General features: G+C 41.3%; 1 protein-coding gene across 1 annotated transcript in view; it reads left to right on the top strand.

Moving 5' to 3' along the window:
• Positions 1-13,166, top strand: part of plcg1 (phospholipase C, gamma 1) — a 38,536-nt gene that overhangs the window by 5,466 nt on the left and 19,904 nt on the right. The window contains exons 3-11 of the mRNA XM_033629993.2: positions 7,364-7,516; positions 8,850-8,943; positions 9,032-9,079; positions 9,617-9,701; positions 9,853-9,936; positions 10,286-10,308; positions 10,398-10,467; positions 10,561-10,659; positions 12,668-12,786. Of these exons, the coding sequence (XP_033485884.1) occupies positions 7,364-7,516; positions 8,850-8,943; positions 9,032-9,079; positions 9,617-9,701; positions 9,853-9,936; positions 10,286-10,308; positions 10,398-10,467; positions 10,561-10,659; positions 12,668-12,786 (775 nt within the window). The remainder of the gene's footprint in view (positions 1-7,363; positions 7,517-8,849; positions 8,944-9,031; positions 9,080-9,616; positions 9,702-9,852; positions 9,937-10,285; positions 10,309-10,397; positions 10,468-10,560; positions 10,660-12,667; positions 12,787-13,166) is intronic.

The raw sequence follows: 13,166 nt of genomic DNA, 5'->3' as shown, positions 1-13,166 counted from the left end.
AAAGGAATTGAAAGTAGCATGAGGTGTGTTACAGGTGAAACTGGCCTGACTTAGTGTAAGGATCATGTTAGTGCTGTTGCTAAATTGAATTTCCAGAAAACATACAATCACTAGAGCTAGACTGATAAATCAGCCAGGTCAGTATATCGACAAATAATAGATTCCTTCACCTATATATTGGTATTGGTACGGGTTGGGGGGTGGGGATCGATGCAGCATAGTATCGCGACATTTTTATGTGGCAGTATTGTATCGTCAAACGGTGCTAAGTATTGTTTTACATTATATAATATGACAAATACAAATACAACACTTTATCTTATTTGATAAAACAGATGTTGACAATGTTTTCCTTTGGGGGACATAATTTACAGTTTAAAAAAAGGTAATAAATCACAGTGTATTTTATCACAATATTAAGCATATCGCATCATATTTAAAATCGCAATACTATTGTTTCGTGACTTTAGTGTCGTGATAATTTTGTGTTGTAGATCCTCTGGGGATCCCCATCCCTAGTATTGGTGTATATATCGGTCGATTGAAAGACATTGCAGTCCAGAAATGCCAAATTAAGTTTGAGGTCATTTATAAACAATGTTGCCGTGACAGTTAGTCCATCCAAGAGCACTGACAAGTTAATTTTTCTTCTGTAAAATGCCCCACGCAGTAGGGCTGGTACCCAACACCTTAACGTATCAAGTGAAATAACAGAATGCCAAGTAGTATCCAAACTTTTCTCTAGTCAAAAAATACCTGTATTAAATCCTTTTTATATCCAAATCTAGAAAGATCTTGCACCCAATCATTGCAAGCATTTTTAAATTTAATCTGTGATTGGCCCATTACAGCAGCAGCTACAACCAATACAGTGTGTGGTGTGGTGATGTCGAGCGTGGAGTTAGTTCAGCGTGCCAGGATGCCACCAAAAAGTTCGAAAGTATGACTATAGTACACGTCTGTGGTGTCTGGTGGCATTTTTTGCAACTGAACGGTTCCATTCACATGACGGGCATCGAATGAAGTAGAAAAAGTTATCAAATGAAGTACTCTATTGGTACTGGTATCACTTTAAGATACCAGTACTACTCACTAATACTCACTTTCTGTATCCTCCCCAAATACCAATATCAGCCAAAAATTGGTCTGGCTACATACATCTATTGATAAATGACATTCACTGTGACCGAAAAGTTTATACAGCACGTCTTAAACCAGACATGGGAAACGTTTGGTGAGATCCGCAGAGCCTTAGATCATGTAGCACTGCACAAAATATTGCAGAAACATGGAACATCACTACTCTTGTTTTTATTTTATATAATAAGTCGTTGTTGTGTACTTTCACAGTGGTGTGACAAGCATGTGTAATGTGTTGAGCACCTAATGTAGCACACCTCTCTGCACACAGTACAATACACACGTCCGTGGTAAATAATGATTCACACATCATGAGTCTGAATGTGGCTCTGTGTTCATGTGTCCACAAGACCTCTCTGATAACCACTGAATCAGAGCTCAGTCCACATTTTCGGGTCACACTTGGCGCTCTGTCGGTCACGCTCACACTGAGCTTCCCCTGCAGGACCAAGTTAACCATTTAGTTAACAAACAACTGTGACACCTAACACTTGATTTCAGACAAAAGATTTTTTTCACACGGCTTTGATTGATGACGGCGTGCTGCGACTTCTGCAGAATAGATCTGCTCAAGTTGCAGTAGGACAGTGCACATACGTATCCTAACTCTTATTGGTGATAGCTCTGATGATTTATGGCATCATTGTTATTATTATAATCAGACAAGTAGTTGATTAATTGATTTGTTGATTGATGGCTCAGTCTTTGGGCTTTGGACTGTTCATTGCCCAAAACAAAACATGTGAAGCTGTCACCTTGAACTCTGGGAAGCTGGGGTTGAAATATTACCCCACTAGCTAACATTTTATAGACTTAATGATTCATTTAGACAAAAGTCGGCAGATTATTATATTAATTATATGTATCATAAATTATATTAATTTGAGCATAGTGCAAAGAACGGGGAATGAATATTCAAACTATTGTTTTTTTCTATGTATGCACTCATTTTGAGTGTGATGCCTGCAAAACGTTCCACAAAATTTGGGACAGGGGCACGTCTACCACTGTGTAACATCAGCGTTTATTTTAACGACACTCAGTATGCGTTGAGGAACTGAGGACACTAATCTTTGAAGAATTAAAAGTGAAATTTCTTTATCAAGATTCACAAGTGGGCCCCCCAAAATCTTCAGGATCTAAAGACTGTCTGTGTGGAAGAATGGGCCGAACATTTGAACGCTGCGAGACATTAGTTTCTTCATACGGGAAGCGTCTTGAAGCTGGTATTGCAAACAGAGGCTTCTACAAGTGTTGGATAGATTTCAGCTGGCGTTTTACTTTTTTCCTGTGGAATTCCACTTTATCTCCTGTCAATTTTACGTATTTAAATGTTACAGTTTCGATATTGGCTTAGTTTTTTTGTGTTAGTACCAATGTGTAGTTTAAATTTCACGTTAATAGCTGCATTGGAAATATGTTAAATTTTTAAAAAATGGCACGTTGAATACTTATTCAACCCATTGCATTCTGTTTTAAGGTATGTTTTACACAGCGTCCCAGCTTTTTTGGAATCAGGGTTGCATAAAATTTCAAAAAATGGACATAAATGTCGATCAGTGTTTCCTGAAGCACAAGATGGCATTCTTAATTGTCTTTTTTTGTCCGTAACCCAAAGATATTCAGTTAACTGTCATAGAGGAGTTAAGAAATGTAAAAATATTCACATTTAAGAAGCAGGATACAGGAGAAATCTTCAGGTCGTTTTTGCAGTCTTTTCAGTAACGTATATGTGGATGGAATTGTCACATCGGAGGTTGTCATCTCTCTGACCTGCTTTTTCCATACCTTCCACAAAAGACACGCACATGATTTTTCACCTCAAACGTCTGATGTCATTTCTAGCTCACACACTTGGCTGTCAGCCCAGTTTGTTCATGAGAAATACATCAACAAATTAGCGGGACTGTAGCCCGCAGGCAGCGACACGTCGCACAGTCAGAATCTGCTTTTTAGATTGTTGATGTCTGTGTGAAAACACTGTTGCAAAGATCAGGTTGTCACTGGAAAACAAGCGCAGCTCCACAGTTAACTTGCTCCATTGGCAGTGCGTCGGAAAGGGGAACAATGTCCATGTGTGACACTTATTTGTCAGGGGGAAAGTCCTCTGCTTAACTTTATCCGACATAATATCAGAGGAGCTGATATGGATCAGCTGACATGTGAGTGCACACTGAAACATTGTCACGCTCAGTCACAGTCACAGCATAGCGTCTTATATATTCTGTGGTCAAACATGAAATGTCATTACGGCTGCAGCTGTCTATTATTATCATTATTTATTAATCAGTTAATCTGTTTCCTTGAGTGCTGTGTTTTTAAAATGTCAAAAAGTAGTGACAGGTGCTAGGTATTTTTTTTTCAAAGACCAAGTATTCACAGTGCTTGTTTTGTCCAAATGAAGTAAATATTCAGTTTGCAAACAGATATGACAAAGAAAAGCAGCAAATTATCACATCTGAAATGCTTTAACCAGCAATTTTCTTGGACTTTTTGGCTTAAAAAGAATAAACATTTGATCGATTATCAAAATTTAGCAGCCATGTTTTTTAATTAAAGGCTTTTTAACTTAATTCAAATGCATTTGTTCCGAGTTACGAGTGCCTGAAGTTTATTTTTCCCATCACAATAGTTGATAAATTTTCTGTCTGTCGACTTGTCAGTTAATCGACTCACTGTTGCAGCGTTGAATGAAATTCATATCACAGTTGCAGTATCCAGCAAAATCATTGCCACTTTATTATTCGTCAACATTGTGCAGTCCTAGTTTTCCTTCCTCTACAACACACCACTAATGCACTTTGTTGTAGTGCATCTAACAACTGAAGAGGAAGAGGGCTTTTAGACTGGACTGAGTGACTTTCGAGTTGGGTTTTGATCAAACCTCTTTCTTGTCTGTATGTTGTACAAACTATAGGTGACTAAGTAAGTGCGTGCTAATCTTATTAACTTATTCTGTGATCAGACAGTTGCTACGTCAGTCAAAATTTGGCAAATTTTAGACTGTATTGGGCTATTATTTTTGATTATTCTGTGATTAATCAACCTATTTAGTCTATAGAATGACAGAAAATCATCATCATCACAGCACAAGGTGACATCAGTTGTTTTGTCTGACCAATAGTCTAAAGCCCAAAAGGTATCGGGGCTCAATGATAAGGATTGTCCAAATGCCTGGGGCGTAAATCTAGCAGCACACTTGCCCAATGTCATTTTTTCTGCAGCTGATGATGGAAGTAACTAGGGAGTGTGGCATTTCGTTCCTCTTTCATCTCAGTTGCACATGAACTGTCCCCTGGTGAGAATATAGTGACAGGTAAAGACAGAGTTTATGAGCTGAAGCGCAAGCGAGCTTTTCAAGTCATCCTTGAAACAGGAGTTTAGATAGGTGGCGTCAGAGGATGTTTACTGAGGCCTAAATAAAGATTCAACTTGACAATTAACTTTAGACAGCATTTTGTTGGGCAGAGTGCTTGTGTGGTGCTTGTGATTAGATGTTTAGTAACTGAAAAAAATAAAACAGTTTTGTAGAAAGAGTAAGGTGTAAAAAAGTATTGTCTTTGTTAATGAGAACTCAGGTATTGTACAGCCAGTAGTACTGAGATATTGTGAAGTGAAACCCAGCTCTGCTGAGCAGCGGTGGAAACAGTGTGGCAGGCAGGACGGGGCACTGGAGGAAGCGTGGGAGTGTGTTGCAGGATACCTCCTCTCATCTCCTTCGGTAAGGTTACACCTCTGGCTATCTCTTTATTTCCTGCATCTTTCTGAGGCAGGCTCCAAATATTTTGACTCAAATGACTAAAAGTGTCAACCAGATCGGCCTGTCAGAGCCGCCTCACTCTCAGCAGAAGACTTCTGGCCCGGGGTGAAGTAAACTGAAATATGATGTATGATTAGAGCACTCAGCTCTGCGAAATTCTGCGTGAGAAGACTCTTTCTTTTTTTAATGCTCGAGAAAGAAAATGCACATGCTCACCTATACGCAAGCACAGATGTGGTGTGTAGGCGACAAAAGCACAGGATGTGTGGTTCGGGGGCAGGAAGAGGAGCGGGAGCTGAAAGAAGTGTGTGTGTTTAGTAGGAGAGTCCCTGCTGTAGGTCTTAAACTGCTACTGATACAACGCTGATAGGAACCCGTTGAGCTGCTTTACAGCCTACACTCTCGTAAAGTTTCTGAGTGCCTATTAGCGGAGTCAAGACGGAATTGTACCTGGTCTTTTTCCAATAGCATCATTCCTAAAGATAAATGATGAAGCAGTTTTGTGTACAAACCCATGCAGCACTTTTTTTAATCAGTCCATTGCAGGGAAATTAGAAGATATTCAGTGTATAAAGGTTAGATGTGAGCTCAGTGTGCAGGGTTGTTTAGTGGCATGTCACTTGTATATTTTGTACTGTGAATGATTAAAACCATTACAAGCAGTCTGAGAGTCACACAAATTCAACTATTTCTGCGATGTGTTCAAAATCTCTATTGCACAGACCCAAGCAGTCCCACCACAAACTAGTTTGTGCGACTGGCTCGCTATCTCCCATTTTGACATTAGTAATTGGTGGTTTTGGTTGATTTCAGTGGTTAAATTCAAACGGGTTAATTTTGGGCAGTAACTTTGTCATCGTCTTCATTTGAAATTCATCTCTAAGTAGATCTGTCCACAGTGTGTCTTCACTTGAAGTGCTATACCTGTATGTGGTTTAGGTCGTGGCCTCAGTTTCACTGTTTTATGTGGTCGGGGGGACTTAAAATATCAATACGTGCTGTGTGTTGGTCTCTATGCTGCAAGGTTAGTGTTAGAGGCAATTAAATCTCATAAGATATGTGTAGAGGAAATTATTAAGCAATGGAATTTGATCCAAGTCATTTCCATGTCTGGGTAAGAACGAAAAAAAGAAAAGAGCGTATGTAAAACTATTTGTGTTTTCAGATTGTCGCCCCTGGTCTGTTTTCCAAAATATAAAATTCAGAATTTCTAGAGAAAGAAAAGCAGAGTGTTTTTCTTGGTGTTTAGAGACAGGCAGCCGGTGTAGCCAAAATGTTTACCATTGTGTGAGAGCCACAGCGAGCTTGACGCAATCGAAAGCAAGGCAAGAAGCACGGCGTGCAGCTGAACTCACACTCGTCTTAAGAGCTGCTTCTACACCTGTATGTCACACTCTGCCTCAAGTGCCTTAGCTGTAACAAATCTGAATATTGCAGCTATATTGGTTTGAAAGAAATGTGTTAATAACTTTGAATTGCATATGCACATAACATCACAAAGTTATCAGAAAAGTTAAAAAACCTTCACGGCTGCATTCATCGTCATTTCCATGAACACAGCGAAGAAACAATGAAATTATTTATCTTTTTTCAACTCATTTTCAGCTCTTATTTATATGAGACTAAAACATAAGGGGAACAATACAATAATATGATTTATTTAGTATGTTAAGGGAAAATAATACGAGTATAGGCAGCTCCAGTTAGCTCCTCTTTGGGCAGAGGTGATCATGTCTGGGTTTGGTGTTAGAGGCACAGGATATGTGGTCCAGGGGCAGGAAGAGGAGTGGGTGTTAGTAGATTGTTGGTAAATGGTAAATGGACCTGGACTAAATGGACTTGTATAGCGCCTTTCTAGTCAGCTGACCACTCAAAGCGCTTTTTACACTACGAGTCACATTTACACACACTGGTGCCACCTTTTTTAACACACAATTTGGGGTTCTTGCTCAAGGATACTTCGACATGCGGACTGGAGGAGCCAGGGATCGAACGTCTGATTAATGGACGAACCGCTTTACCTCTGAGCTGCACCATATAAGCTACAGTACTTTTGCCACAATCTCCTGGCAGTTATATGGTAATAAAATCAGGACATTCATATCAACAATTGGACTTTAAAACCCTTTATTTATAAAAGAGACATCTAGCTTTTCATACGCACATAACAGATGTGGCCTGAAAAATCAACAGAGACGTTTTGAGTCTGTAAAAGTTGTGAATTTGATATGGAAAATGTTTGTAAAGTGTTCTTGTTTAGCAAAAATGATGTTTAGTGAGCATCGTTTTAATCATTTTACACTGGATTTTGCTTATTGTGACATATAGAGGTGCCAGAAATGATTCCTGCTATGATTACTTTGAATTCAGCCATGCTGCCCATCTCCTCTCTGAACATCTTTGTATGTGCAGGAAACTGTGGCTCTGTTTTGCTAACTATTGTGTGTGTGTGTGTCTCTCCAGTTGACGTTCGAGAGATCAAGGAGATCCGTCCGGGACAGAAGTCACGGGACTTTGAGCGTTATGTGGAGGACTCGGCAACGAGGCTGGACCAGGCTTACTGCTTCGTCATCCTGTATGGCACCGAGTTTCGCCTTAAATCACTCAGTCTGGCAGGTACGCACGCACAGACACCAACACAGGCTTTTACCCCTTCAGGAAGTTATACCAGTATTTCACATTACCATCCTGTTCTGCTACCGTCCTTCAGTTTAAACTTTGTACGACTGATGTTTTGTTTGAACTCTTTTTGTGGTTATTACTTGTTGCTTTTTGTATTGGTGGGACTTGTGTTCATGAGTTAATACATCCGGTTTGGTTGAGAGTTCAGAAGTTGATGAAGGAGCTACACATTCTGACAAATATACGCCTGTCTCAGTTAGACGCCTGGTCTGGTTGCCAAGTGGTTCATTTTTTTATTTATAGAAGGTCTTCAGATGTATAAAACTGGGTTGTTGGCTACCTCAAATTATGTGCCCATTCCTCGGTTACTCTGCAAGTTATTCATATTTCTTTAGTCCATAAGTGTCCTCAGATCAAAAGAAGCAAAAGTGTTTTTTAATAAAAATGAATCCAAGTTGTGAGTATTGTTTTAACAGGATAAAGTAGGGTTGTGTCGGTATGCCGCGTGCCCTAACTCCGTCTCTCTAATGCACTGTCTGTTGGAGCTAGATCAAATGAATGATTCATAATTGATATATTATGTGAAGCCTCATTTTTACACAAGTAATATTCACACTGGTTCAAATAAACAATTTGATTATATTTCTTGATCTTTGCTGAGCAACAGTTTTGTGTGAAAGGAATTAAAGGCCTGTCTCATATAGACGCCTGTCCCAAATATAGGCCCCAATTTAACTTTTACGGTAATTGAAGGCATCACCCTGGCCATTTTTTATTATTTGGTGTGACCAGCAGCTGTGTTGCTCGCTCTTGTCGGTTGGTTGGTAGTTCAAAAGTTTCTCCAACCTTTGGTGGTCACAGTTTTTGCCCTAGGAGGCTGGAATTTGGCATTGAAACCAAGTGTGTGTGTATGTAAAGGTGCCATTTGGAATGAACACAAAGTGGGGGAAGTAGGAGAAGGCTAGGACAAAAAAGGAGCACAGCTTCTAAAGGATTCAGACAACATGACCAAACTTTATGGAGAGACGCACGCACAGATGTAGGCATATATACATATCATCTTGCCACGTCCCCTGTCATAACTCATGAACAAACTGTCATAGGGAGGTATCCATTAAATAGTGACAAGTGTTTTTGAGGTTGTGTGTGTGTGTGTGTGTGTGTGTGTGTGCGCGCGCGATCTGTAGTTGCAGCCCTATGCAACACTACATATCCTTCGGCCCTATCCTCATAGAGAAAAACAAAATCTTTTCATGAGAATAAAGAGAAAAGAAAATCTGAAAATATTTGTCAAGAGTCAGTCACGTGTTCATTTTTTTTTTCACAGCAACGTCGGACGAGGAGATGACCATGTGGGTGAAGGGGTTAAACTGGCTTGTGGCCGACACACTGAAGTCTCCGACACCGCTCCAGATAGAGAGGTAGACATGTAGCTCCATGTCACATCCACAGCTGAAGCTCTCATAGGTCATTTTTTTGTGTGAAACGCTTTTTATTTTTATTTTTCAGATGGTTACGTAAGCAGTTCTACGCCGTTGATCGCAACAGAGAAGACAGGTAAGTCTGCTCCGTTAAAAGATTTAAACTCCACAGTTAATCAGATCAGCCTCACAGGAAATAGGTGCAATTGGAGATAACTCAATTGTCTGGTGCACCAGTTGTGTGTGTGTCCTTTCTCCAGTGTAACATCTTGAACAAGTAGACTAGCTACAAGGTGTCTGTGAGAGAGCTTTGTTGAGGTGCAGCGAAGGAACTAACCTCTCAGCCGCACACCAGCACCTCTTCCTGCAGCAGGAAACAGACTGCAGAGGATGGAGGAGATGTACGGCGATGTTTGTCTGTTACATCCCTGGCGAAAGAGCAAGCCTTTGTTACGCTGCAGGGTTATTGTCTCCTCTGGCCCAAAAAATTCCAGGCTGCGTAGTAAAAACGAAGCCGAGAAAGACTCAGCAGAGCACGAGGGGCGTGTGTTTGCAAGGTTTCAGTTTTGTCTGCAGATATTACTGCACCTTATTAGAAGTGTTGCTGTACGTGCGTGCTCGTGTTTGTGTTGGATTTCTCAGCAAACCCTGTTGATTTGTGTAATGTGTTTAGGATATCCTGTAAAGATCTGAAGAGCATGCTGAGCCAGGTCAACTACAGGGTGCCCAACATGAGGTTCCTCCGAGAGAAACTTCCGGTAACCTCCTTCTACTTACCACAAGCCCCCTTCCCACTCCATCTCCCTGCCCACTTCCCTTTCGATATGGTGTTATTAGAGGCAAGATTTATGAGTTTCACTGTTAACGGTCCTTTTAGTCCTCCCTCTCATTTCTCCGCTTGTTTTGCAGGACTCAGAGCTGAGGAATGGAGACGTGTCCTTCAGCCAGTTTGCGCAGCTCTATCGCAGCCTCATGTTTGATGCCCAGAAAAACGTAAGTGCAGTCATTCCATGTATCCGCAGATAGTTCTGTCCCGGCACTTTCATCCCCCATCTGATGCCCTGCCAAGGCACCCTTCCTCCCCCATCTGTCTGTTCTCAAATGGCTGCGAGATCAATACAGACCAGTTAAAAACCCACCAAACCCCTCTGGTGGAGGCCATTAGGACACACTCACACGAATGAGGAGGCAGGCAGGCTGGCTGGGGTTGGATTAAATGGATGACCTCAGTGCTCACCACAACTAACCACCCAGCCCCCCTACATGACTAGTACTATACACACTGAAAGCACAGCACTTTGATTAATTAACCGAAATTTCTGTTTTTTGTTCATTCTTTCAGATGGAGATCCCATTTTTACAGAGGTGGGTCAAAACGCACACATGCATAGTGAGTCTCTCCGCAGCGTCACACATGTATGTTTACTGAAGCGAACCATTGCTTTTTCTGCCAGGTTCATTGACAGACCAGAACAGAGGATCTCCCTTGACGAATTCAAGGGCTTCCTCCTTGAGTCTCAAAAGGTAATATCTCCGCTGTGTCGTTTGATATGCAGTTTATTGCAGATTTGTTTCGTTTGAATGCTCCGGTACATCTGTGTTTATATCTGAATCCAGGAAATGTGGGCCACAGACAACAAAGTTCAGGAGTTCATGTTCAGCTACCTGAAAGACCCCCTGAGAGAAGTGGAGCAGCCTTATTTCCACCAAGACGAGGTACACACACTCACCGCCTCTCCCGCTTCCCCCCTTTTTTCTCAATTCTCTTCACGTATTTTTCTGGGGTTTTGCTCACTAATGGAAAAAAAAATGTAAACGTATTTTTTGCAAGTTATGTTTTCCGATGCCCCCCCCCCACACACACACACTGTGTTGTAGGCGTGGGTGGGAGATGCTCAGAAATTGACATGGATAGCCATGATCTCGGCCTAAAGCACCTCCTCCCACACAGATAGAAAAAGGTTATTGACTGTGGCGCTGCATGAGCGTTCTGCAGAAAGCGAGGGATGCTTTCTGTGGTCACCATAAAGCTATGATCGACTAAAGAGAAGAGGAAGCTGGTGCGAGCCACCCTGCAGGAGTTGGTACTGTCTTTCTGTGCTGTAGGTAATGTTGCGTAAGTTAGCAGGCGTACATTGGTCATACTAAGAATAACACCTTAAGGTATTAAAAGAGGAATAATTATTGTTGTTGACCCACTCTGGGAAGTCTATTAAAGGTCAGAGTACAGGGTGAGGTGCGTAACAGAACTGCTGGCTGCCTTAGTGTATTTATCTGCAGTTACCCTGCCCTCGGCCTGTATTTTCTTCATATTTTACTATGTAGGAGATGTTCCTGGGCGCAGAGCAGTTCCTGGGACTAGTCATCATTTTAGGGCCATTAGTCGACTAGTTGCCCACATGTTTACAATATTGATTTAATTAATTGATATAATTATTAAATGATATATTTTGGGCGGGGCAACACAATAGTTTGAGTTGAAGGTGTGAGAGAGAATAGTATCAGTAACATTGTTAACACTGTGCTACATTACAGAGAAATACAAAACCGTACTAATGAGTCTTCATTAATATAGGCCTATATTTTATCTACAAGTGCACGTCACACACTGAGCGAGCCACCTGTTAATGACGCTGTGGGCAAAGCAGTAATGATTGTGCTAAGTGGCTAATGGGCATGTAGCTACTGACATGTTTCAGATGATACGTTATGTTTGTAGTCGACCAATGAAGATGAGTTTACATATCACCTTGGGTCCGTCCTTCACCTTCTCAAAATGATCCCACACTTTGGATTTCCTGCCCGACATGTTATTAACTAGCCTGTGGAATAACTGCAGGTACCAGCCCTGGAAATTAGGGGCCGTACACATGCCACGTCTTTAACCGCCTGCAAAATGTGAGGTCGGGTGCGGGGCGCTGCTCTTGTGCCGGCTTTCAAGAGTGCGGGGGCAGGTTTCATCTGAGGCATCGTGTAGGCTATTTACCTGGCTGATCTTTGTCCAGGCGCTGTTTATAAGTGTGTAGGCCTATCGTCCGTGGGACAGATGTAAATCGCGGGCACAGCCCCGAAAAAGCACAAATATAACAAGGTGAAACGCCAAGTGGAGTGAATTTTGGGTTGGCTTTTACTTCAATAGCGATACCATTTACAAACTGTAGACAACGATTCCTGCATAGTGTAACTTAAAAGTGTGCCCACAAGTTGGCTTCTTTTCCAAGCGTTAAAAAATGGTATATGTTTCTGGTGTTGTTTTGCACAAGCAGGTGTAAAACTCTGTTTACAAACTATATTTAAATTGTGGACTGTTGTGTGTTTTCTTACTTTTAGACTAGTCTAAGTTTAAACTGCTGTTTAAATTGCAGGGAAATTAGTCGTTAGGAACATCCCTAAACAGGAGACACCTTGTCAATCGTAAATATGGCACAAAATTGTTAATTTAAAATTTGTTTGGTGCAGACTTGATGATCTGTATGGTCCTAGGCTTGATCAGATCTTGGCACAGGAACACACATCTACATTTTTGAATAGGGGAAGTCGTCAGAGTGAAGTCTGTACTCTAATTCTCTGGAAGTCTGAAGAAAGTTTGCCTGAGGCCTTTACAGATTGATGAGTTGTGGCATTGGACAGCCCTAGTCACTTGCGAACTTCTAGTAAACACATTAATAAAGTCCACACATTTGAATTCAGCCTCATTCTCACTGCTCTCCTCTCTCCTGTATAGTATCTTACATACCTGTTCTCCAAAGAGAACACCATCTGGGATTCCTCCCTGGACCAGGTGTGTCCTGACAACATGAACAACCCCCTGTCCCACTACTGGATCTCTTCTTCGCACAACACGTAAGGACAGAGCCCCAGAGCTTTCATGCACACATTTCATTATGTCATGCTTCGGTCAAGTTCAGCCACTTGTAATTAGGCCTTGGGAACACTGGAGTCTGGCGCCCTCTCCTAAAACCTCTTAACCAAAGAGGGCTTTTGAACTGACTTCATACATCAGATAAAAGTGTATTATTCAACAATCACGTTCCAGAATGAGACCCAAGCGTGTATTTTGCAGGAAAATGTATTTTTCCTCCCATTGAAAAGTGTGTGAAAGGCAGTTCAAATGATAACCTTCTGTGCTAGATGTGAAACAATACTCATTGGAGCAGCGGAATGAAAACTTCCCATGTTGCTTTGATTAGGTTTGAATTGACCGACTGAATGAGTAAGAAGTG

The sequence above is a fragment of the Epinephelus lanceolatus genome, chromosome 8 (assembly GCF_041903045.1).
Source record: "Epinephelus lanceolatus isolate andai-2023 chromosome 8, ASM4190304v1, whole genome shotgun sequence".
Lineage (NCBI taxonomy): Eukaryota > Metazoa > Chordata > Actinopteri > Perciformes > Serranidae > Epinephelus > Epinephelus lanceolatus.
Note: the sequence above shows the minus strand (reverse complement) of the source record. Positions and strands in the feature narration are given on the sequence as shown.